The 26,854-nt window shown below is 43.9% G+C and overlaps 1 protein-coding gene across 1 annotated transcript in view; it reads right to left on the reverse strand.

Moving 5' to 3' along the window:
- Window positions 1–974: 974 nt before the first annotated feature.
- CUNH1orf116 (chromosome unknown C1orf116 homolog) overlaps window positions 975–26,854 on the reverse strand; it is a 29,554-nt gene continuing 3,674 nt past the window's right edge. Inside the window, exons 2-4 of the mRNA XM_032422094.1 lie at window positions 6,867–7,053; window positions 4,254–4,431; window positions 975–2,807 (exon numbers count right to left, since the gene is read on the reverse strand). Coding sequence (XP_032277985.1) covers window positions 1,270–2,807; window positions 4,254–4,431; window positions 6,867–7,053 — 1,903 coding nt within the window. The 3' untranslated portion in view covers window positions 975–1,269. The remainder of the gene's footprint in view (window positions 2,808–4,253; window positions 4,432–6,866; window positions 7,054–26,854) is intronic.

Here is a 26,854-nt window from a genome sequence, read left to right on the forward strand (position 1 = left end):
AAGATTCTTCCCAGCTTGGATATTCTGTGAATAGCTAGCAGAGAATGTACTGGGTTGCCTTCCCATAGAAACGGACAAAACTACATGCAGTAGCCGAGACAAAGTCCTCAAATAGTTCTTCAGTGTTTCTAAAGCCTCAGGGCTTAGACTTCCATCTCAGGGTTGGCCCAGCCCTGGGGTCAGTCGTGTGCGGGCTGAGGTAGGCAGCAGGAGGTTAGGGACAGCAGCGACAGGGATCACTGCACGGTTTGTGATGATAAATTCGCCAGGCCCACGGGCTGGGATCCTCCCCAGTGGAAGCGTGCTGGGTGGTCACTTATCCTGCCTCCTCAGGCCCCCCGGAGCCCTCCTGCTCCCAGTCAATGGAGAGTTTTAGTTACAGGGATGTGTCCTGTCCTCGGGACTGCGGACAGTGAGAAGGTAGAGTTGGGGAGGAGATGACAAAGCTACTCCTCCTGGGCCCCGTCCGGAAGTTCAGAACTGAGAGAGGGATCCTGCAAGGTAGGAGCCAGTCTCCTTCCATGTGGGGATTCTGGAAGGCCCACATTTCATATGACCCGGCATCTGCCTAATGCCCCGGCACATCCATTGTCTCATCTGACTTTTTTTCTCAGGCTTAGCCACCCCTGTCCCCTCAGTTCTGGCTGGGCTGAACTCTACCCACAGTAAGAAGATCTCCAACACAAGCAGAACTCTGAGCAATGACTCCTTGTGTCACATAAATAGCTTAAGTGATAATTACAGCCTATAGCACACACACACACACACACACACACGCACACACACACACACACGCACACACACGCACACACACACGCACACACACACACACGCACGCACACACACACACGCACACACACACACGCACGCACGCACACACACACACGCACACACACACGCACGCACACACACACGCACACATATACACGCACATGCACACACACACGCACGCACACACATACACACACACGCGCACGCACACACACACATACACGCACACACACACATACACGCACACACACTGTCTTGTGGAAATCACCTTCAGGATGATTTGGGCAGGCACTCATTGACACAACCACTGTGAATATAAACGTATGCGTATGCCTGGAGACCCACCTCTTCCTCCCCTTTGCCTCAGAGAGAGGAGCGCCCTCGAGAGAAGCCTGCTCGTGCCCAAGCTGTGAGCTGTTGGGTGGGAAAGGCCCCAAGCCTCCTCTTGTATGGCAGGGGCTGTGGGGCTATGCTGGGGGCCATGCTGGGGGCCAGTGACTACTCCTTCAACAGTCCCAGCTTCTTCAGAGCTTCCCTTCTGTGCTCATCAGGGACGCCTTTTGGGGAGATCTTGACACTGACGTAGTGGGGTCGAGGCAGCTTGTCACAGCTCTGTCCTTGGTAGGACAGGCGCTTGGTGCTCTGCTCCCGCTCCAGGTCAGCCAACTTGCCCACCTGGATCCCTTCAAAGTCCTTCCCCGTGCCCAAGGAGGCAGGGCGGGGCCGCGAGTTACGCAAGACATTAGGAGACATCTTGTCCAAGAAGGAGTCTTTGCCCAGAGAGGTGCTGGTTTTGGGGCTGGGGTCTTTCTCAGCCGAGAGGTAGCTGCTCAGCCCCACGCCTGAGCGCTCCAGAGTGTTGGACTTGAAGTTCATCTGTCTCAGGCCAGGGATGTTGCTCTCCTGGAGAGTCAGCCCTGAGTCTGGCCTTGGCTGGGTCAGGGGCCTACTTACCCCGGGGGCCTTAGGGATAGGAACTGGCATGGATTTGGCAGCTGGCACCTTCCCTGGAGTGGGTTCCTGGGCAGGAGTCAAACCCTTGCCTGGAGGAGACCCCTGAGCTGGAGTGGGAGTCGGGGCCTTCCCCGGAGAAGTTCCCTGCCTCGGAGCTGGGGCTGGAGCCTCTCCTCCAGCGGGCACGGTGGCTATGCCCTGAGCTGGAACTGTAGGCTGAACCGGAGCCCGAGCCTGGAGGGGGGCCTGGAGTCGGGTGGAGCTGGCACGTTTACTTAAGTGGGGGCTGGGCTCATCCTGGTCCTGGGGTAGCCCCAGCTTCTCTAGGGCTTCTCGGCGCGCCTTCTTCTGCTCCTGCAGCAAGGACGAGGCCAGGCCCGAGTCTCCGGGGCCGGCCTCCAAGTGGCGGGACAGCCAGTTCTGGGGCTCGCTGTGGAAACTGCTTCGACTGCTCTTCAGAACGATGTTGGGTGGCAGCTTCCGGGGCTTAGAGGCTGTGAGGGGGGCCAGCCGGGCAGTGGGGTCCCCCCCTGGTGGGACGGGAGCATCTTCGGCTCTCACATTCTGAGATGACGTAGCGGGAGGAGGCCGAGGCTGCCCTAGTTCCCCTGACGAGCCTTTCTCACTGGCCTTTTGGGACATGGCCTCTGAGGAAGTCTCCTTGCTCTCCTGGGGGCGGAGTGACGCGTGGCTCTGCTGCCCGGGCCCTGGGGGCAGGCAGCCTCGCTCGCGTGGCTCGGGCTGGCCGTCCCGGAAGGCCTCTGGCGGAGGGATGGGCACCGTATCCAACTCCTGGGCAGGCAGCTGGGGGCCGGCTGGAGCCTGGCTGGGCTCACTGCTTTGGCTGACCTGCTCTTTCTTAGGCTCGGGGACGAGCCCCTCCGGTTCCCCCGGGCGGTGGCTATTAGTCTGGGTGGTGCTTTTCCTGAGGTTCTGGTTGCTGCCGATGTGGATATTTCTGGGGAGGCTATAGGAGCCAGACCTGAGGCCCAGGCCTTGGGGCTCAGGCAGATGGGTTGAGCTGGGCTGAGTCCCTCTCCTTGGCTCTGGTCCTTGCTGAACGATCTTCTCCCCTGGATATCCTGTGAGGGTCCCGGAGAACAGGCAAAGAAGAGTAGACAGAGGTGAGAACCCTGCTGCCCAGGGCAAAGCAAATACTTCCTGAACTCTGATCTCCACCTAGCAATGGGTTTTGTTTTTTGTTGATTCTTTGCTCTTAAAGGGACCACACTGTTGCCTGGATATCATTTAGACTGACAGATGGACACTAAGCAGATTCCTGACAACCGAGGATTAATTTTTCATGAGGGTTGGGGCAAGAGCAGCCTCATGTAACTCCATGTCCTTGCCTCGAGCTCTTCCTAACTGTCTACAGAAACACCAGCATTGGGGAGAGATTCAGGACAGCCCCTCCAGCTACCCTGGGGTGGGCGCCCAGGTAACAAAGTTCAGGGGAAGCACTGAACATGAATAGCATCAACAGTCGATGTGCTCTTGATTTGACCAGACTTCTGCCTTCCTCCACCTTCACTCTCTCTCTTTTTTTTTTAAGATTTTATTTATTTATTTGAGAGGAGGTGGAGAGCATGAGCCAGGGGGAGGGGCAGAAGGAGTGGGAGAAGCTCCCCACTGAGCAGGGCTTGATCCAGGACCCTGAGATCATGACCTGAGCCGAAGGCAGACGCTTAACTGTCTGAGCCACCCACGTGCCCCCACCTTCACTTTCTATAAGCACCTGAGTGATTCCTGATGCTACAGCTGTCCCCACACCAGAGAGTCACATGGGCTCCTTCCTTCCAGCAAGCTAGGCAGGTGCATCGGGCCCACTGGGCCAGGGGCTCAGTCTCAGGAAGCAGTGAAGTCCTTGCCCCCATTTAGTGCTCTATCTCCACAGAGGGTCTAACACATTGTCAGTTAAGATTCGCTAAATGAATGAATACACGGTTGCAGTCCCGATACCAGTGGGGCTGTCGTCAGGAGTCACTCTGGGATATATGGCCCCACAGTCATGGCCACACTTGCGTGTCATCCTGGCCCCCTTCTACGGAGCCTCACTACTACTGGCTTCCACACTCTCTCCCAGGAGCCTCGAGTTGCCACCCACTGAAGTTAAGGGAGCCCTTCCCTCTTATCTCTTGCAACCTGATCCTCCTGGATCACCCAGATTAGCTCTCCAGACTCACTTAGTGTCCCCAGAGCAACCACCCACCGCTCCCCAAATCCCTCCCCAACCTCTGTGGTCATGTCCCTTCAGAATTTCTCTGTGAGAGAACGGGAGCTAGTCAAACGCTTTTCCCTCCAGGCCTTCTATGATACTTCATAGGAAGACAGAGGAAGCTGGCTTGTCAGCAGTCCCTCCTCCTCTCCAGGACAAAACCTTAATTCTAGCCAGGAGTGTGGAGAGGAGTGCTGTTGTTCCTTCTGCCCGTGACCCTTAGAGCCCAGGGCAAGCGAGGTGCAAAGCAGCCATAAAGATGTACTGGTTGTCTGGGTTTGCCCGAGGTGCCACCCCAGACAGTCTCTCTTACCCTGGGGAGCAGGCTGGGTTATGGGCAGAGCTCGGGGGCCTTGAGGAGCTGTGTCTTGCTCAGACTCGTCAGTGGACAGTCCACTGTCAGCCTCAGTGTCCAGTGAGCCGATGGTCTCCTCCAGGAAGAGCAGACACTCTTTCTCTTCAGCGGACAGGAAGTCGTAGCTGCTATCACTCTGGAATGAGGCGTGGAGGACAGAGAGGGAGAGGGAGCTGTGAGAGGGAGCTCCACAGAAACTGGTGGGGCTGAGAACCACCCATGTCCGGAAGGAATGCTGAAGAGCTGGAAACCCTTCCGAGAGGCTTCTCCGCAAACGTGCGCTGCAGGGATTGCCTCCTGAAACTGCAGGCACGGACGGGGCAGACACTGCCGGGCTGCTGGCCCGCTAGCACCCAGCGCTGGGCAGCCGGATGGCAACCGACCTTTTTCACCCAGTCCTGGCTGCAAGACTTAGGGGAACAGATCAGAAGCAGTCCCAGGTTCTAATTCCGGGTCCTCTGTGTGACTTGTGTCAAGTGCTTCACTTTGTGTGTCTCTGATTTAGCCCTAAGTGACATGGACAACATAATGATTTGACCTTAAACTTGAATGGTATTGTTTTTAACTTTTCAAAGGACTTTTGCATCCACGATCTGGTATGTCAAGGGCAGTATGAGGACAAACAAGAAACTGCCGCCAAGCACTGGCTGTCAGGCCAATGGGAACAGTGGCATGACTAGCCACAGATACATTTACTGAATAATTTATACTTGACTTTGAAATGCATTCCATACAGGACTTTTTCCTTCGTGTATTTACTTTCTTGGTGGCATTTGGCTCTGGCTAACATTCAAATAATTGTGCATTTCTTAAGCAAATATTAACTTGAAGGGGGGAGGGGAGAGAAACTGGGCGGGTATGGGAGGAGGAGAAAGCAACTTAGTGTGAAATATCAAGTAGATATTAGAGTAAATAATTGTCATGATGAAAAAGCACATAGGGATATTTGGAAAAAAGTGTTATGGCCATTTTAAATGGTTATTGCTTATGTTCTACAAGGCCAGCAAGATCCAGAGAATGGTCGCTCTCTAAAGTTGAAGGTTGAAGGGAAAACCAAAAGGGCAAATGGAAATGTAAGAAATTTGGCTTGAGTCCCTTCCTGGCGTGTATCTCAACCTTCTTCCTAACATTTGAGATACTTCAGAGTTATATATTCTCCAGACCCGCTCAGATGGCTGGGGAAGATTTTGAGACAGCCCTAAATATATCCTGGGAGATGGTTGTCAGAATAACCCTACCAGTTCCCCTGGCTCCTTAAAGAGCCATCTGTCAGTTGACAAAAGTGAGGCTTACATGTCAAAGGAAGCCCCACATGTAGCCCTTGGAAGCCCTGAAGTCGATTCCAGGGGTTCCCTGAACAAAATCTTCTTTACTGCCCTTTTCTTCCTAAGCTAGCCTTGCCAAAGATAAGCCAACTCTGAATTTCTCCTTTGTGGAGGATGCACTTTGAAAACCTTTAATCCCTGCCACATTCTGTGTCCAGTAGTATGTGACTGCTCAATTGGCCTCAGCCTAACAGAAACAGAAAGATGTCTCTGGGGTCCCATCATCTCAGGTCAAAAAGAAGTGATATACAGATTGTGGGCACTTTGGAGTGTGTGTGTGTGTGTGTGTGTGTGTGTGTGTGTGTGTGAGAGTGCACTGCTTTCTCTACTCGATTTTTACATATCAAAACTCACGGACTATATTAAACATCTTTGACATTTGGTAGAGATCCTTATAATCCTTAAATTTCCAAGTACCTCTATAGGATATAAAGCAATAAAGTATAAATTCTCAAGGGTTATTATGTACGTGATGAACAGCAAGAACAAAGGCATGCTTACATATGGACGTACGGCGGACTTCACTCTTTCACACCAGCCTTATGGCAACTGAGATTTACATTCATTCCCAGAAAAATTACAATTTACTACATGCCACACTCACTGTTAAACACAATGACTTTGGAAGATTCTGAATCGCTGCTCAAAGAGATAGGCTACTTCTTTTCTACATAGAGGCATGTGCTAAGTGCTTTATACGCATGTCTTGTACTCTCCCGGAGGACCCTATGATTTCGGTGTTTACATTATCCCCACCCAAAAATTGAGGAGACTGAAGCTTACAGAAATTAAGTAATTTGCCCAAGGCCATTCGGCTTATAGGTAGAGAATTCAGATCTGCTTGGCTCCAGAACCCAGGCTCCTAATCACTCTTTTCTCTTTGATCTTCCTAAAAGGAATGTAGCTTGCTGCAGGAGACTTCGGGAATACCTGTGCTCCAGGGATCTACCATCCATCCTTTCCACCAGGAGCTCAGATCACTGGCCCTCGCTCTCACCTCAATTTAGCCCCCAATGAATGAAAACCGGGAGCAAGTCTCATCTGTCCTCCCGCTCTTTGGGGCGGTCCCACCTTATTCTCTAGAAAACCAGGGTGAATCAGAGGCAGAAATACCAACTGGTGTGATTCACTTCCTGAGGAGGAAGATGAAAGCGGAGGAGCAGTGAGGCCGGTGGTGGGCAGGGCAGGCGCGGGGCGGGGCGGGCGTGCAGAGAGCCGGCCGGGCGGCAGGACCGAGAGTACGTACAGATCCAGAGCGGGTGGACGTGGTGCTCATGATGCTGTCACAGCTGCCGATGTGGGTCACGGGTTCTGAGCCAGGCCCCGCTGGCCACAGCTCGCTCTGGGGCATCGCCCGAAGCAAGGTGCGGGGGGGCGGTGAAAGGGGCTCCCAGAGGGGAAGCGGAGGGAAGTGGAGAGTGTCCCCAGCCGGCCTGAAAAGAGAAGAATCAAAGCCACATGTGAGCCGTGCTGAGGCTCTCTGGCAAGGCTCTGCCCAGGCCCTGGAGCAGCGTGGCGGCAGGGACGCCCAGCAAGCAGAGAGCTGGAAGGGGCCGTGAACAGCCGTCACCCAAACCTCCCAGCCTGCGTGGAAGGACACAGAAGCAGGCTCGGGCACGTGCAGAAGGGCGGACTTAGTGCAGGTGGGGAGGGCCGGGCAGGGGGTGGGGGCGGGGAGCAGTCTAATCAGAAAGGAGATTCCATCACTCCTAGTGGCCTTCTTTCTCTGAATCAGGGGGCTTAACCTACATTTCCATCACTCCAAACAGTACATGGGTTCTGGAGGCAGTCAGATCTGGATTCAAATCCCACTTCCACCATTTCCAGTTATGTGACTTGAGGCAAATTACTCTTTGACTCCGTTTTTCTCATTAAATCGGGTGAATATAGGGTTAAATGAGAACAGTTAGCACAGCTTAGTTGGTAGTAAATACTTAATGAATAAGATAAGAACTGCTACTGTTCTTGTAATAAGAAAAAGGCAAGATCCATCTAGGATCAAAACAAACTGAAGTAAGGCAACAAGAGTTTAGAAAAGAAGGGTTTGGGTTAAATGGGAGAGAAGGAACAGGGTCCTCAATAGTACCAGCCACATAGGGTTGTCGCGAACAAATACTGATATACTGCACATAAAACACATTGTGCAGTAACTGTTAGCTGCCATCCGAACCAACACCATCACCATCACCCCCCTCCACCCCCACGGCCACCATCAATCACCTCCCTAGTCTGGGAGGCACACACATGAGCCCGGAGGCTGACACAAACCCAGTTTCCCTCTTGGGCACCACCCCTCGATGTTGCACTTATTTCCAGTGAAGTTCCCTAAACTTTGTCAAATGAACAAGAGAAATGGCCTATTTGGCTTCCCCCTGACTCCAACTTGTAGGGAAAAAAAAGTTCCCCGTTCACTGTACCACCAGTAATAGCAAAGGAAGGCAGTACTATCTTCCTTCTGAAAATTTCAGTCAAGGTCTGAAAAGGCCAGAGGTGACTCTCTTACGTTAAAATGAAATCCTGGAAGAATTTAGTTTAAAAGACAGTTGCAAGGTCAAATTGAGAATTTGGGGAGAGCTAGAATCGGAATCCAGTTTGTCTGGTTCTGAATCCCTATTTTTCCTGTGACACCATGCTATATTTTTAACCCCCTTTCCTACCCTCCCAATACTAGATAAAATGTCCTAGGAAAACTGTGTTCTATAAACAGAAATAGATCTTGGGACCTGGGGTTTGGATCCCAGAGAGGTTGTCCCTTCGGCCTCTGCTAATAACTGCTTCCAGGGCCAAGTCAGTTTTGGGCTGTGCTTGGTGAGTCAGCCTGCCAACCCTGTAAAGCGGAGAAGCACGTGGCCTCATGGAGCTCCTCTCCTGCTTTGGGGGAGGCCTGCAAGTGGGGCAGGTAGGGAGGGGCAGGACAATGGGGAAAGAAGAGGAAAAAATCCCAGTGAGCCAGACACACGGGGTTCGTAAGGGTCCAGACCCTCTCAGGAGATAGAGACAGGACCAGAGGGGACAGAGACGCCAAAGAAGCCCAGCAATAAATCAACATCGGGTAAAGTAGTCCTTCAGGTTTCTTCATGAGGTTACTTTCCCAATCCCCAGAACTCCAAAGAAACAGAAACATGAGAAATCATGTCGATGGAATTCAGTCACCTCAGCCATCCACTCCATTCATGACTGTTTAGATCCAGAAGGTACTAACTCATTCTTAACATTCTGTAGGGCTGAGGCCATTACAGCCAAAGAGATGCATTGCTCAGAAGCCTAGGCGCACAGAAGGCGCTCAGAAAATGCTGGACAAATAAACTTGTCATCTGTTCTAGTAACTGTTGAGTTAAGCTGTTGGAAGACCTCTTTTTTGTTGGCTCTTACCCTATTACTATAAACTCTTTCCTATGTATTTCATTTCCCTGAGGATAGATGGCTCAATGGAATTGGGGCAATGCTTCAGTTAAACTAACATTTATGAGCACCTAAGAGACGTGGGGCAAGCAAAACTTATAAGGCAAAGGCATGGTTTCCAAGTAGTCATTGTAAATCCAAGGGTCTAGTTTTTGGCTCTAGTTTTCTTAAAATATTTCTGTAAAATCATAATTATTAATTATTAATACTGTAATTAATACAGTAATTATTAATACTGTATTAATCACTGTAGTTAATATAATATTCTCTGTGAATGGGTGACCAGATGTTGCCTCTTCTTTTCAAAAACAATTACTACCTTTGTTCTTCTAAGTACTCTTCAGACTGTATGGTGGCTCGCTAGCCTCTCCTTCCTCCCGGGGCAACCTATCACACTCCCATTTTGGAACTAAGTAGCTGGAAGTAACTAAAGTAGCTGGAAGTGAGAGAAACAATATGAATTGCACTGCTTCAAAAACACATAGCACCGTATAGCTTACAAAGTGCTTTCGATATGCTAATGAGATCTTTAAAATAGCCTGATAATTAAGGCAAGATGTGATATTTTCTCCTTTGACAGATGAGAAATCTGGGGCTCTTTCCACTTCCCCTTCCAAAGGGAAGCAGGGGATGACCTATAACAGCACGTGGATTGCAGCCCCTCCAGGGATGCAAGAGGGCCATGGACCTAAAGAAGGGTCATCAGCCACCCCTGGCTAAACACGAAAAGCCCTAAGATCACCCTTCTCCTTCTACTTCACACCTTAAACCCTCGAAATCATCTGATTCCGCTTTATGATTCCAGGCCAGCTTTTTGCCCCCACGATAGATATTTCCAGAGTAAACAAATGACACCAAATGTCACTGAAGATCATGTCATCAGGCACTAGGGAATCCCTGCAGAGCTGAATCTGAACCCAAAACCAAGGCCAAATGAGCTCTAAGGCGCTTGCATCTTGTCTCCAGGCCTCATTTTCTGATCCAAAGAGCCAGAACCATTAAGAGTCTCCTCTCTTGGGGCACCTGGGTGGCTCAGTCGGTTAAGCGTCTGCCTTCAGCTCAGGTCATGATCCAGGAGTCCTGGGATCGAGCCCCACATCGGGCTCCCTGCTCAGCAGAGAGCCTGCTTCTCCCTCTCCCTCTACCGCTCCCCCTGCTTGTACTCCCTCTCTCTTTCTCAAATAAATAAAATCTTTAAAAAAAAAAAAAAAGAGTCTCCTCTCTTTGTCCCACCCTTCCACTCTCCTTCGCCACTTTGGCCTACCTGGATGCTGCATTTCCTTCCACCAACTTTACAACCTTGAAACTTGGGGACTATTTCAGGGCAGCCATCGAAACCTGAGGTATTCCTACCTGATAAGAAGCCTGAGAAACAAGCAAAACTCTCAAGGTGAGAGTTTGGTATCTTTTAACCCTTGACCTCTTTGGAGGATTTGAGGGGAGGAGGAAATGGGTTATGAAATACGCACAGCCTATAGTCAGGGCGACCCGTGCAAAAGACATTAAACATTAACTACTCCACTGAAACCAGCCAAGTCTTGGAGGAAAGTAAATAAAGAGCATGAGGAGTTCTGGCATGGGTGGGGGAGTGGGGGTGCGCAGGGCTCCAGCCCCATTCCTCTTTGTACCTTCTAAACAGGCCCAAATCCCCCTTGTCACCCTCCTCCCGTGAGCCCACCCCCATATCTTTCAAGAGCTCAACTTCTCTCCCCACTAGTCAAAGAGATTTCCTATTTCTCTCAGACCACGTGTCTCTCCTTCTTGCTGACTATCCAGAAATATGCCTCAGGCTGGGGAACATCCTAAGAAAAATGCCAGGTGGACTAAAAGTTGCACCATGTGTATATGCTTCTCCATGAGCACATGGCCAAGTTTCTGAGTGTGTTTAGTCAACATTATAATCTCCTATTTCACAGGTGGGTTTGAGGCAAAGGATGGGTCGACCTATCTTCTGCACAGAAGAGCTTTGTTCGACACTGCAGGTTATCTTACCACTGACAAGTTCACCACGGACAGCAGCCCTCAGTCAGTGAGTTTGGTGGGCTGGTTCTGCGGTGTGGGCTCAGCTAAAACCAAAAGCTCCGGTCGCCAGGACTGGAAACCCACATTTGCTCAGGGCTTGCAGGTGCCAGGCCCTGGGAGCCTGGCACGGGGGTCTTCCCACTTCGCTCTTTCCTGCAGCAGGAGGAAAAGAGGCGAAGTTAGGGGCCAGAATGTTAACACCTCCCTGCGCAAGGTGGATAATGGAGAGCTGACTTGCTACTCTGAATTGACTTTGACATCCAGCTTCTTTGTGCAGGTAAGCCTGCCACACATTCTGTCAGCTGGGACACCTGGAGGAAGACAAAGCCAAGCCACCACAGTGGTCTGGTTCTTCTGTCTGTGGACTCCACCACCCTACTTTGGCCCGAGCCCCACTGAGAACTCCTACCAGTTTCGAGGTACTACCGTGTAATGTTAATGTGGGTGGGGTCCTGGCACAGCCCAGCGAGCGGCTTTCTATTTGCCAGTCTCTGTGTCTAATAGCAGGCAAAGTCGGAACATTAACTGAGTTGAACCTTTTAACTAGATTATCCGTGGGTTTTCCAAAGACGAACTGGTAGTCTGAGTTGGAGTTTTCTGAGCCTCACATCCCCTTACAAACAACCTAGCACACCTCATACCTTACACGCTTGTCCACAGAGAGCTCCATTATGACGGTACCATTATTGAACACACACACACACACACACACACACACACACACACTGCACCCTTTATTTAAATAAAGATAGACATTGAGTTGATAAAGCCAGGGGAAAATTTCCTTTTGGAAATGCAATGGAGAAACTAAGGCACTTTTCTCCCCTGGGTGATCCCCCATTTTAACTCCCTGTACTCTAACTCTTCCTTTCCAAAATCACAACTCAGTTTCAATTGCTCAGAGATGGAAATTTCCAAAACAAACCTATTTTATTTTTCTTGTTGTCTGCAAAATATGCTTATCCAACGAAATAGGCAGATGAAAAGAAATATGCATCTCAGCCCTGGTCTCCACAAAAACATTCCAACCTTAAGAAGCTATCAGTCTACTCTGCTCCCAGACTGGCCTTACAGAGTTGAGGAACAGAGAGGAAAGCCCCCTGGCTGGGGTGCACAGGGCTCCCCACAACCCTGTGGCTCTGACTTCCCACAAAGCACCCCTTCTTGTTGCAGAATAAGCAATAGTTGGTTAGTGATTAACTCACCTTCACTGGATGAGGGGCTGAAGAGAGGAGAGAAATACCCTTTTATTGCCAAGGGCAGAGACGGAGACAGAGACTGCTTCCCCTGCCTTCCACTGTTTTCTTCTTTTGACCTCCTCCAGACTTACCTGGACAGGTAAATGTTTCATCCGTGCTGCCCCACCCCACCCTGCCACTGACTCACAGCCAATCCCAGCCTTCCCTCCCTACTTCTCATTCCAGCTGTTTCCATTGGGAGGGCGTGGGAGGGGGATGGGCAGGGCCAGGCTGCTCTCATGGAGCCAATCATCTCTTGCCCTCCCCTTCCCTGGGTAAAGCCAATAAAGAAAAAAAAAAAGAAAAGAAATAGGAAGGCTGGAAGGAGAAGAGACACGTTTGGGCTCAGACTGGAAGAGGAGAGTTGGCAGGGAGGGAGCAGGCAAAAGACATTATTTTAAATTTTCAATACGAAGAAACACAGACAGGCAGTATGCTTTTCTTTGTGTCTGTTGGAAACGTGATTTTCTATCTAGAACTGCTTTCCTTTTCTTGGAGGTAGGTATTCCCTGGAATTCTCCAAGTTAAGATCCACTGGGGCCAGTTTTGTCAGTAGCTTTTCTAGCTGTGCAGAAGCACTTTCACCGTCAAGCCTCTTCCTAGCGGCTCTTACTACTAGCACCTCCACTCAGGACTGCTGGAAAAGGGGTGTAAGCCTGCTGGAGCTGAGACACCCTTGCCCCCACTGCTTGGCAATGACCTTCTTAACCTCATTTAGTTCTGGGGGGCATGAAACTGTTTTCTCTCCCAAGAGGCCCCTGTACTGATGAAAAAGTGGCTGGACAGCCTTGAAGGAGGGAACGTGCATGCTGTCATTTGGGTCTCTGGTCTCTTTTAGCTGTTCCTGGAAGGTAGCAATGAATCTGAAGACCTAAAAACAAAATAAGCTTCCAACCAGTGTAGTGACCTGTCTACTTCCATAGGCAGACTCTTTGCATCTGTTGTTAAAACAACCTGATGAGAGTAGGGAGAAGGAAGTAGGTGGAAGAAATCACTGCTTTCAGGAAAACACCTCCCTCCAGGTATGGAGGCCACTTTTACCAGGTAGGACTTTTGCCGGGAAGCTCGATTTTCCTACATAGAGGTTATCCTTGATACCAAAAGGGCAGGAAGAAAAATTAAAATCAAAGCATATAATAATCGCCAACATTTATTGAGCTCTTGCTAAGTACCAGGTATTATGTTGTGCTAAGCATTTTCATGCATCATTTCATTTAATCTTTATTTCAACTTCAAAAGGTAGGCACTATTAATATACAAATTTCACAGGGTGGTGAAATAACTTGGATAAGATCACTAGCTAGGAGGTAGCAGAGCAGGGATTTCAATTCAGGCAGTACGATGTCCAGCTTGCCATGCATCAGTATGATGCCCGTCTGCCTCTGTTTTGGAGAAATTCCCAAGTAGGAAATGTAATTTGCAGGCCTAATTCTAACAATTAGATTAATCCTTTCCCATCTCATTGCTGTCTTGTAGCCATTCATATCTCTATTAACAAGATGACACATGCCTTTCAATCTTTTCTCTTCCTGTGATCACGGTTGGGTAGGAAATAAGAAGTGCAATGATGCTGGGGCCAAGACAGAGAAGAAATGGGGAAGGACTAGTGAGGAGGAAGGAGGAAGCCTGAGATAACCAAGTACCCTATCAGCAGCATATGGGTAACGAGCTGACTGAGCATTGAAGGGTGGCGACCTCTCTTCATGGTGTGTCACTCAAACATGCATGATGTCATAGTAGTAACAAAACAGGAAAGGCGCCTCCATCCACATCAGCAGGAGTTCAGTGCAACTAGAGTTACACCCATGGATGGAATCACTGAAGTTGATCCAGCTTCATAGGTGTGCGATTTGAACATTTGCTAGAAAAATGAATTTGACTCATGAGCATTAACTTCAAAGATGATAGCACAGTCTTGTTTGCGAACACAGTTTTTCAGTTTATAATAAAATTAGTATAATCAGGAAGGGCTCCTTTGTTTTCACAGGTAGAACTAGGGACATAGACAAAATGATTGTTCTGTTCCTCTCTTTCCTTTTAGACATACATCTCTTATTGAAAATTATGAAATATTTCAGATGCCCTGGCATAACAAACACCACTGTACCAACACCCAGTTCAAGAAATAGAACGTTACAGCTGAAGTTACTTCCAAGATTTGCCCTCCCTTCCCTCCTACCTCCTCAAAACACACATATGCCCCCACTGAATTGAACCGCTATCCTGAATTTGAATGTTCTTCCTTCCCCATATCTTTAGGTGTTTTACCCTGGAATCTTTTTTGCTTTGCTTTTTTTGTTTTTGCTTGGAAAAATACCAAGTCTCTAAAGGTTCCAAGAGAACTAGAAAGGACACCTGGACCAGGGGAAAGACAGGCCTTCCAAAATCAGAAACACTTGAGGGACTAAGGCTCCACAGTTGATGTAGGTCATCGTTTGAGGAGGAAAGTGTCATTGCTTTTTGTATATGAATTCCTGTTTGATGACCTGACTCTGTGAAAACTAATTATGGTCCAGTTCACCTGACTCACCTATGTCCTCCCTCCTTCTCCAGCCTGTATGTTGTTGTGGTATGGTCATCTCCTTGACAGACAGAGGCTAGTGTATGGTTTCCTTCCTCATTACAATCTCCTACTGAGGTATCTCATTTCCCCTACCCACGTGCATTTCTTACACACACACACACACACACACACACACACACTACTTCAAAACCAAAATGTACCATAATCATTGGTTAATCTTTCCTCTTTGGGTCCCTTATAAAGTTGAGCTCTCTGCAAAATAGCTGTAGACCTCCAATCTAAACATTCATGATACTTATTCATTCACATTATAGTCACATCCTATCAGTGCCTTTCTTCTCCCTTTCCTCTCCAAATGAAAAATGAAGGGACTTTGAACATGTTTTATCACCATCCTTAAGAAACAAAGGGTGCCCACCAAGTTCACGGTATTGAGCATGATACTGTATGCTGGGTCTGAGTGTTTTTCCAACATATCAGGGGAAGGGGAGGTTTTATTCCTCAAGTAATACCAAGAGCTGTCTTTAAAGAGAAGACAACTAGAGAAGGGTTCAGATGAGGGTGATTATAATTTGGCTATAAGCCATGGAATTGATTGGCCATATTAAGACATCAAATAGATCACCAAGTTTTCTTACCAAAGTGGTATTAGTGTTAAACTTAAAATAATTAGAGGAAAACTAAAGGGTGTAATTAAGTGGGTTTGGATGAAGAAATTCTGAAATTAATCATTAAGTAGTACTTGGGAGTAGCTTTTTTTTTTCTTTCTTTTTTGAGATCAGTATCTCTTTGGCCCACCTACCATGGAAATTTGGAGGATTCAGTAGTCCTTTACCTTCTAGTGCTAATGAAAGTTTGAGATCTGAGATCATCTATTAGGATCAGAGTTTTGTAAGTAATGCCAAATCTTAACATGTTCAAAATTGAAATCATCTTGTCCCCCTGCCCCCGACCCCAAACATGTCCCCTTTCCCCATGCCAGCTAATTGCATCGCCATATTCTCACCCAGACTCCATGCTTCATAGAGTCCTCCCCTATCTCCTGTGAGATCATTCCAGCTCTTCGTGCTCTCTAGTTTGCTTCAGGATTGCACTAGTTATCTGGCCGTGGACCACTGAAGATGTGAAGAGACCACAGGAAGGTCTTGTTTCACATCTTCCATTTTATAGATGGATTTATAGATTATCTGAGTTGTTGATCCTCTCAATACATGGATGCATTTTCATAGCATTCAGGACTAAATTCCAAGTCCCCATGTGACACAGAAAGACCTTCATGAGCAGGCCTTACATGCTTCTCCTCTCACATATTCATCCATATTGTTTATTACAGTCACATCTAATATTTCTGAAACTGCCATGCTTTCATGTTTCTGGGCCTTTGCACATGCCGTACCCTCTGCTTGCACCCATTCCTATGATGCCCTCCTGGCTTAGTCTTATCCTTCTTTCAAGTTTCAACTCAAGTTCCACCCTCTTTTGGAAAGGAATGTTAGGTGCTGCTTCACTGTAATCTCCTAACACAGCATATACATCTCTGAATTTAACCCACTAGGATGTAACTGTCCTCTTTTTCTCCCTGTAAAATTTGAATTCATGAAGAACATCAGATATTTCTGAGTATGACTCCTCTATTGTATTATAGTAGTTATATATTAATGCCAAAACTGATGATGAACTTTTCAGCAACTGAAGTCCTTTACTTAAGAAAATTGCCCTAAAAACTTCATTTTTGGAGATCGTGTTGGTAGACAAGTCATCTACTGCCACAGATTTGCTTATTATTTTTTCTAAATCTTGTCTTTTGACATACTATTACCCTGTGCCTTCCCATTCCCATCACAGTTACAAACCTGCTTTCCTTTGCACCCATTTTCTTCTTCTCTTTTGGTACAACAAAGAAAATGTTTTTCCGATAAAACCCCATCATCCATGTGTGCTCTGGATCTCATCTCACAAACTCTATCCTTGCATTCCTCTCTTTTACATCATCTTTTTGACCTTTCTACTAAAGTAATGCCCATCAGGGGGTGCCCAGGTCACTCAGTCGGTTAAGTGTCTGCCTTCAGCTCAGGTCATGATCTCAGGGTCCTGAGATCATCGAGCCCTGTGTTGGGCTCCCTGCTCAGCAGGGAGCCTGCCTCTCCGTCTCCCTCTGCCCCTCTCCCTTGCTTGTGCTCTTTCTCTCTCTCTCTAATAAAATCTTTTAAAAAAGAGTTAAAAAAATAATAATGCCCATCAGCATTCGAATATACAACATTTATGTGTAGTGTTTCTGGAGCCACTTGCTGGTTTGATTCTTTGCTTCTTCATGTAAATAAATGCTATGACAGGTGGGCTCTGAGATACTACGTGTACTTTTCCTTTTCTATTTATCTTTTTTGTCCTTCCATTCTTGCCCACTGTGTAGGTCTTCTCTCAATACTTTCAAATATAGTAGCATACCATTAGTTTCATCGTGAAGAAACATTTTCCAGAGCATTCTGATTTACTTCCATCTGGATAGGTTTTTCTGTAGCCTGTTGCATGGCTGTCATTTTCATATCTGTCTTCATCATCCTACTGGAAAAAATCCTTTCACTTCTTTCTTTTGTTGGAGTAACTGGATCTCATATCTCCCTCTTTCCTGAGTTAGCTCTCTCAGTTTGGTAAAACACATTTTCCAGTAGTTTCCCGAGAAAGTGTGTAAGATCATACATGTCTGAAGTATTGATATTCTAGCCACACATTTGATTGATAGCTTGTCAGGGTACAGAATTTTAGATTAGTATCTGCTAGCTTTCAGTGCTGTTATTGCAAAGCCCAGAGCATCTATGATTCTAAGTTTAAGGCTTTCTCTTTGTTTTCAGTATTCTGAGTTTTCATAATGATGTGTTTTGGAGTGAGTCTATATTCTGGATACTCAGTAAATCCAGTTTGGAAATTCATGACATTCCGTATTTTCCTGAATTATTTCTTTGATGAATTCCTACTATCCATTTCCTCTCTCTCTCTCTCTTTTTGTTGTTGTTTCTTTTGGGAACTTCTATTATTTGGATGTTATTGGACAACCTCCTGGACCTCAACCTTTTTGTTTTGCTACTGAGCAATTTCTTAAAATTTATCTACAACTTTCTATTGCATTTTCAATTTCCAAGAATTATTGTTTGTTCTCTGAATTTTTATTACATTTTCTCCAGTTTCATTGATGCAAAATCTTCTCTTATTACTTTAAGAACATATATGTAAATATGTTAGTGTTTTTCTGCCTCTATATAGTCTCTATTTTCTCCAAGTTACTTTTTTTTTCCTGTTTGTTTTGGCTTCTGTGTTTCTTATTAAAGAATATATTCAGATGTCTGATGATTCTTGGCTATCCACTCAAATTTAAGAATTTGCCAATAAAAAGCTAATTAAATTTTGAGGCATAGCTGGGGCTGGTTGACTGTAGACGTTGCTAGAGAGTGATCTCATAGGACCATTTGGTTGGAAAATCTTTGATGCCAATATCTTTAGTATCAAAATGGCCTGTTTGGAATCCTCAGAGTTTTCCAATATCCTTCCTGAAGTGCATAATTCTGGCAGCTCGCATTCTTGGAGCCTAGTGGCAGAGGAAGTTTATTGCTCTCAGCATCTAGCGTATAAAAACATCACTTCATCCCCTTAGTTTTAGTACAGAGACCCTACTTATCCTGAGAGGGGATGTAGCAAGCAAGCTCTTAGTTGCTCCGAGTGGGAGAGAAGATGGGAGAGGTCTTACTGTTCCTTAACCAGACTCTTCACCCATCTTCCTGATTTTTCCCCCACCTGTTTTCAGGGGTACTAATGTCACCAATTCTTGAATTTTTGAGGGGATCTCCATGGAAAAAGTAGGGTCGCTGGCTTAGGATCAGCTTTTTCAAATCTGCTAGGTCAGTTAATACTCATCCAACTGCTGTCTAGCTTCCAAAATTTTGTTGCTGTTTTTTAATCCCACCATCCCTTTGTCCTTCAGAGTTTATGCCTTTCAATAAATCTCATAGAGTTACTGTGAAGATTACATGAGATAATACATGAACAATGCTCACAACATTGTAAGCATTCAACAAGTGCTATTATAATTATTGCCATCATCACTTAAAAAGGTTAGTACAGCAGCCTCCTCCTAACTGGTCCTCCACTTCCATTCTTGCCCCCTTCAATCCATTCTCTACAGAGCAGTTGAAAGAACTTGGGAGAAACATAAATCTGATGTTTTCCTTAATATGCTATAATGTCCTCCCAGTTATCTTAGGATAACTTTATTTTTTTATTTTTATTTAATTTTTTATTTTTTAGAGAGAGAGAGAAAGCGTGAGCTGGGGGGTGGGGAGGGACAGAGGGAGAGAATCTTAAGCTGACTCCATGTCCAGCATGGAGCCCCACACAGGACTCAATCTCACAATCCAGAGATCATGACCTGAGCTGAAATCAAGAGTTGGATACTTAAACAACTGAGCCACCCAGGCACCCTAGGATAACTTTATTCTTAAGTTATACATTGATTCCATTCATTCACATGTTCATTCATCCAAATATGTAATGAATATCCACTATGTGCCAGTACATTGTTAGGTGCTGAGAATACAATCGTAGTAAGGGAGAACTGGTCCCTGCCCTTGTGGACAAACTATTTGGGGACACACATATAAAATGAACAAACAAGTAAAATGTGGCAAGTATGCATTCAGGTAAGTGCTTAATATAGCTTATTGATGATGCAAATCTGGATCCTTGCTTGCTTCTAAAAACTTCATCTAATGTCCCTCTTTTCCTGTGTATCACACTATGGCCAGACTGGCCTGGAAAATGTTTCATTTCCTCCTGTAATATAGGGTTTGCAAATGCTATACCCCTTACTTGGAATGCTCTTCTTACTCTTCAAATGACTAACTCCTATTCATGCTTCAGGTTTCAACTTAAGTCACTTTCTCAAAAAGACTTTCCCAGATTCACCACTTTTAATTAGAATCTCGCCCCCCCCCATTATTCTCCTCATAACACCTGTATTTCTAATTTTTTATAGCATTGTTTGTGTCCCCCAACCCATGTATACCCAGCACCTAGGGCAGTTCCTGAAACTTAGCGTTCAAAAATGCTTATTGAATGAATTGACTATCCTTCTCAAATTCTAAGGTATTTGACAACATACAAGAAATAGCTCAATAAGGGCTTGTTAAATTAAACTGCTTAACAATTTATCATGGATAAATTATGACTTTAGTTGCTTATAGCCAAATCCAAGATCATTTTCTCAGTTTTCATTGTTATAGATTAAGAGTAAGAAAAATAAGGCTGGATCATAAAGGATGGATCTAACGGGAAGGGTCACTTTGGCAGAAGTCAACATAATTCAGAGTCTGTTCTGTAGTTTCATTGGTTTAAAACCTTGGTTTGATGAGTTTACTCCATAATATTCAAGCTCCAAGAGAAGTAATTCAAGCCAATAAAATTCCTAAGAAAAAGACTTATCAATTCCAATGCAAAAGAGTTAAGTCATAGTAGAAGAAAGTTTGGAATTCTAACAGGTGTAATGTCCCATGCACAATTAGGGTGAGTAATTTCGTGAAATATCCTATATAATAGACTCTAAAAAACTATTCTTATCCCAGATGAGATCGGGCACATTCAGGGTGGTATGGCTATAGACAATTATTCTTATTCCATAAGGGACATATTTTCTACCTAATTCAATATAAATATCCAACAGAATTGAAATGAATTGTGCTAGAAATATTCATGGTTACTTGAAAAAAGTCTGGACCTTTTAAAATAAACACTGACAAATTCTTACTATATCCCTCCACCATTGATGACAGAAAAATCATATTACATCATTTGCTTCATACCTGATATTTCCAAGATTATTTCTCCTCCTCCTTCTCCTTTTTTTTAAAATACAGATTTTATGGCAGCTGTTTCTTGTTTATCATGTGAAAGGTGCTGCTGAGGCCTTCCATATCCTGTAACATTGTACTATGTAATTCAAACAAACTTCCCTTGCTGAAGCAGTGGGGATCTAAAAATATAGTGCAGAATTTGAAGAATTTCCGGACTTGGAACAGGGTGAGGATAGAGGTCAGGTGTGGGGCACCCAACATTTGGGACTTTTCCCCTGGAGATATTTCTCTATTCCAGAATGGGTGGCTGAGATCCTGAGGGGTGCTTCTGACAGCTTCATGTAAGCAGGGGATCGGGGATTGGAGTCCAGGATCCACCAATGGATGGGATCTAGTGAACCGCCCCTTGCTATAGGTTGGGAACTCAAAGAGCTGCGCTGGAGGAGTGAGCATGAACTCTTTCAACACCAGCTGTGTTGGACTTACTGCTGTGCTGATATCTACATGCTCTACTTTATGAGCCAATTTAGGGATTATCAGGAATAATTTTGTCCATACTTTGTATTTAACTTCAGCATTGACTTAAGTAAGCTTCAGTAAGCTTCAAACTTCAAATTCATAGCTTTCAAGACCACGGCAATTATTCAATTGCAGGGCTTTAGAACATGGCTGAGTCACTGTGACACCTGCTCTAATGTCTAAAGATTCACTAATGAAGCCCATCAATTGAATACAGAGAAATGCCATCAATAAGATCAGAAAACTCTTCTTGGTGTACAGAAGGAATTTTAGAGGACAGAAAGGCAGAGAAGCAGTTAAGAGAGGCAGTCACAAAAGCAGAGAAAGGATTTGTTCAGAGCTTGTTGCTCATGAATTCTTCATTTTTTTTTTTTTTAACTCACACATAGGGAAATCATAACTTTAGTGAGCTTAGGGAAGTATGTTCATGATACCCTGGCACTTGATTCCATCAGATAAATACCCTCAAAATTATCTATAAACATAATACAGACAAAGGCAACCCACGTTAGAACCAATTTTTTAAATAGGAAAAGTATTTGAGATGCCTATATTTCTATTCCTGAACCTCTCATTTTCTACTTAGAGATATAGTAAGACAAGCATAGTGTATACTACTGCCAAATATGTAAGTCCTCTCTGTAGCCTCTGCTGGATTACTAAATCAGCACAAGGCACTCCTTTCTAAACACTAATGGGACGGTAGAGAGGAAAAAACAAATCAGAGAAAAATTGTTTTTCTCCTAGAGAAGAAATTCTTTTTATAAGTATCTATTTCATAACTAGTCCTTGAAACAAAATTTTCAAGATGTCAGGGACCTAATTACTTTTAGCTCTATTTCTCACAACGCAGGAGGCTTATCACAATACTTGAGCTTCAAGTATTTGTATTAGGTTTTCATGGTAAATTTTATTTTGCAATATTCACCCCTTATTGGTCTCAGTTCTTTCCTCTAGAGCTTTAGAGAATAAATCTACTTCATCTTTCACACAATGCTTCCCAGAATGTGAAGTTGTCACATCGACCTGAGATCTCGTTTCTCTTCTCCAGTTCCCTCAGCTGTCACGTATGACAGTTGCCAAACTTTAGTTTTTCATTGTTTTACATGTAAAACCCTCATCCAAACCCCCAATGCAATGTGACTAAAGCAGTTTACATTAATACTATTGCTTCCTTTTTTCCCCTAGATTTTTTAACTATTAAAATGCCACTGTTTCTGTGGCCCAAGTCACATCACCCTGTTGGGATAGACTTTGAGTTAAAATATCATTGCTATTTCATCAGATCAACTACAGAGCCAGGTTTTACCTGTGTTGGACTCACATAATAGACTGTTTTAGAACTTCAGGGCAGGGCTTCACATATAAGAATATTCAATCCTGGGGTTTTTCAGCCTGTTGAGAGTTTTGAATTGTCATTCATTGTACTATCAGTCTCTTCTGGATATATAAGATTTTTATTTATTTACTTATGAGAGAATTTATATATTTATATTATCTGTAAATTTAATGACTGTCTTTAGCGGATTAAAAGGGATTGCATGAGGCCAAGGACATGGGACTGACCTAAGTCATCAGTGGTCTCTGGAAGTTGATACGGACTCATTTAAACAACTGTGGTTATAATGGTAGTTCTCAAACTTTATCATGCATCAGAATCAGAACAGATTTTTGGCCTCATTTATTTCGGATTTCTGAGAATTTGCATTTCTAACAAGTTCCCAGGTAATATGATGAGCACACTTTAAGAAGCATTGCTTTATGGGTACAGCTAATTGTTCAACAAGCTGCCATCACACAGCCCATGAGACTCCTTACAGACCTTTTAATGAGGTTTGGCTTGTCTTATTCTTAGGTTAGATTTATGCTGACCACCTCCCTCCCCCAAATGTATTTTGTCCTGGTGCACAAACTGATTAGATTACATCATGGTTCCACTTCCAGAATTTTTAAGCTTCAATGAGAAGGAAAGGATAAGTAGTTCAAGTTAGAGTCTAAATTCCGGTCAATTCTAATAACTCCAGTGTTGTTTCAGATAAGATTAGAGTTCTCCCACAGAGATGTTGCAGTATCCAAACAGATCTAAGATCATGTAGATCTTAGTCTATTATAAACGAAAAGGCACCACTTAGCCTTCCCACAATTACTCAGCAGTAGACACTGACTTTACACCTTTCGGGAGCTGATTGCATACCCGAAAATTTGGAGTCAAGGAAGGAAAATTTCAAATGCCCTCTGGTGTCAAAAAGAAGAAAACATATTTAGTTACTCCTGTCAAAGTCATTAAGATTCCACCTACAGAGTGAGACTTGGCAGATGTTGGTACCCTATTCAAAGCAGTGGTCCATTAGCTTTTGGTAATGAATATGTAACTTGAGTGCAGCGCCTGTTCACTGGTCCTGTCCTCACCCCAAAATATGCTCAGACAACAGTATTTTCACTTCATTTATTTCTTCAAAACAAATCACTTCATACAGCATTAGGTATTTAAAATCATAGACCTCATAAATAAAATCGCGTCATCTCAATGACAATGGCAAAACCACACAAAGTTGTACAAAATGAAATCAGACATTTCCCAGGTGGCAGCAGTGCATTAACTGTGAAAAAGATGCTGGCAAATAGACAAAAGAACACTTTTAAAACAAGAAAACACTGTCCATCTTAATGAAGAAAAATATGCCAAGAAACAGAACTTCCTTCTGTTTTGCCCTTACCTACTACTTTTTCAAGTCATATTCTAAGCTCTGAATTTGACAACCCATGCTTTCCTTCTTGCTTCGCCTCCATTCCATCAAGAAGTGGAGGAAAGAGAGGGCAACTGTCATTCTCTATCCCTTTTAACAAACTTCTATATATTTATTCTGCATTTTAAGCTGAGTTCAATACTTCTTTAAAGGGAAAAGATTACTCTTTGCTAAGGAAGTTATATCTCCTGTAAACAGCTTGAGTCATGAATGGCACCCAGGTGAATTGGAAACCTGACAAGAATTAGGTGCCCTGGTCCTTTTAAGTAACTTATGGGTTACAACTTACTGCATATCCTATACCAGATCTAAGATCGGGCTCATGTAATCTTAGTAGAAATTCTAAACCTTTCTTAGGTTAACCTGTTACCTACAACTTAACCAAATCATATCTTCACATCCCTAAGCTCCTAGATGTGGGTATTTTTAAAAGACAAGTATAAAAAGGCATCACAGCAAAATGCTTCTATTCATGATTTATACATTAATGATAAGCTTCTCAGTTATGGTCCTGCTACATTCTATGCCAAGAAATGGGTGAGGAGGGTTAGGAGGACACAATGCATTGCTTGAGAAATTTTTCAAAAAGCGTTATTCATGACTAAGGAATGTATCCAATTGAGCATCTCTTCTGTTTAAGTGGTACTTTATCCCCCTTTCTCTTCAATCTAAAATAGCAATCTCCTTTAAATTCATATGGACCAAGACCTAAATCAGCACCCCACAAGTCAGTATCAATGCAACAATTTCTTCAAAGTCAAATATTCAAAGCAATGTAAACAAAATGCCAGCTAATTTTTGGAAAAGAAAAAAATAAATAAAACCCTTTCCCACAATCAGGCAAGTTTTATAGTCTAAGTTGAATTAAATGTGTTGAAATATTGTAACTCTTAGTAAGAAAACATCTTTAATGAACTAGCTTATTCAAATCAAGTGTTTCACTTTAGACTTAAAAATGACACTTTTAAGGCTAAGAAATCAGCTCCCTTAAAGTAAGTTTGCTTAGAAACAAATGAAGAGTTTTAAGAATCTGATCTTTTCCAAATTGGTATAGTCATCTTTGTGCTACAAGGACAAATTTGAATACTGCACTCTACAATGAATGAGAAAGAATAATCACATTATAGAAACAGGTAACTTTTTGAATGCTAGGGCACAGAGCATGCCCCTATGTTACTGAAATCAAGTTCCACTGTTATCAAAAACCAGAATGTTGTACCACTGGATACACTATACATTGATGGCAATTGTTGATTAAGAAGAGCTGATTGTTAGCAGCTCAAGAATTACATTTTAATGCCTTTAGCAAGATCCCTGGAGAGGGCTAACATGTAAACTTTTACTTCATATTTTTTTTTAAAGTGCTGCAAATAATAACAAACGTGTGTCTCAACACATGAAAGAACATAAATCTTAATATATGAAAGTTTAAGAAGGCCACCTGATCCATAAAGAAAACAATTATTCTGCTAATTTTACATACTCCTCATTCTAACTTTTTCAAAAAAGACACAGAAAACTATGGTTAGCTAGGGCAACTTGCAACATATATGTTTTAACGCCTACACAGGATAGAAAGCATATGCTAGATAAGCAAGTTGGGCATGGGCACTTAGGGGCATTTATAGAGAGATAACACATTAATGCATTCCTGATAATGACTTTGCTCGGGCTTGAACTTCACGGAATAATCAACTGGCATGATTATATTAGTTTTTGCCAACAGGGTCAAGCTGACCAGCAGCCAAACTTTCAAGGGTACCCCTCGACTACGCTCATTTTTCATGGAAATAATAATATTAATAATATTTCATGTGAAATAATTAAGAAATCAACTAGGAACAATTACAAAAGATGTACCACACTGATGTCCTTATATGGCTATCACATCACAAAATTCCCAGGGACAGTAATTTTAACCTATGAAAACATTCTACCTAGAAGTGCATCTTCACCGCCCTACACCGGATCTCTAAATCCAAAGAAGAGTAAGGGAAAGAAGAATAAGAGAAAAGAGGAGTGGGGGACAGGAAAGCGCAATCTTCATTCATTCAGCCACTAATGTAAACTCTCCCCATTTGAATTAAAAAACTATTCTTGCATGGCACTCAAAAAAGGAATAAACAGGAAGAAGGATTTCATTCTGCTCAAGTGCAAATTTAAGAAAAAGTTTTGATCCTGTTGCAAGTACTAACTCCATAGTTTTCAAAATTCTGAAGATTAGAATTTACATACATTAATAAACTAATTTCAAGACTTTAATAAGTGCAGTAAAAAAACCTTTAGATTCTGTAAGGTTTACAAGCTTAAGTTTAGAAAGAGCACAAGTTTAGGTTTTGAATCCTCAATAACTAAATCAAATTGTCTGCAAATAATGCATCATCTTGGATTTTCCATGATCAGAACATTCAAGTCCTAGTGCTGAATTTCAGCAACTGATTAATTTATAACTTATTACTGAGAGCCATTTGACTGAGTTACCGGTGTCCAGTTGGTGAATGGACAACCTAGGTAACGAGTAAAATAGAGTAAGATCACCAGAATAAATACTTGACACTTGCTAAGAAGTATAAGCTTAAATATGGGAACAAAAACACTGAAAATGAAGGGGTTTAATTTTATAAAATATCAGGTTCTATTTGTTAAATTAATCCAATGTAGATAAAATATACTTAATTTTAAAGTGACAGAAATTTATGTTGGAAAACATATCAATACCTGCTTGGTACATTGTAAATTACCCAGTAAATATTTGTTGCATGAACAGACTTCTCTAAAATTCCAGTAAGCAAATGTCAAGTTTGGCTCCTGAACTAGCTTTATGCATAATGACGTGTAAAGCTCAATTTGATGGATGCTACCCAGTGATATACTCTTAACTTCTAGTTTTAAATGTAGTTATTTTCTGGGGGAAATAAGAGATACAAAAATCTTTAGACCGAAAT

The sequence above is a fragment of the Phoca vitulina genome, unplaced genomic scaffold (assembly GCF_004348235.1).
Source record: "Phoca vitulina isolate PV1807 unplaced genomic scaffold, GSC_HSeal_1.0 scaffold26, whole genome shotgun sequence".
NCBI classification, from domain to species: Eukaryota; Metazoa; Chordata; class Mammalia; order Carnivora; family Phocidae; genus Phoca; species Phoca vitulina.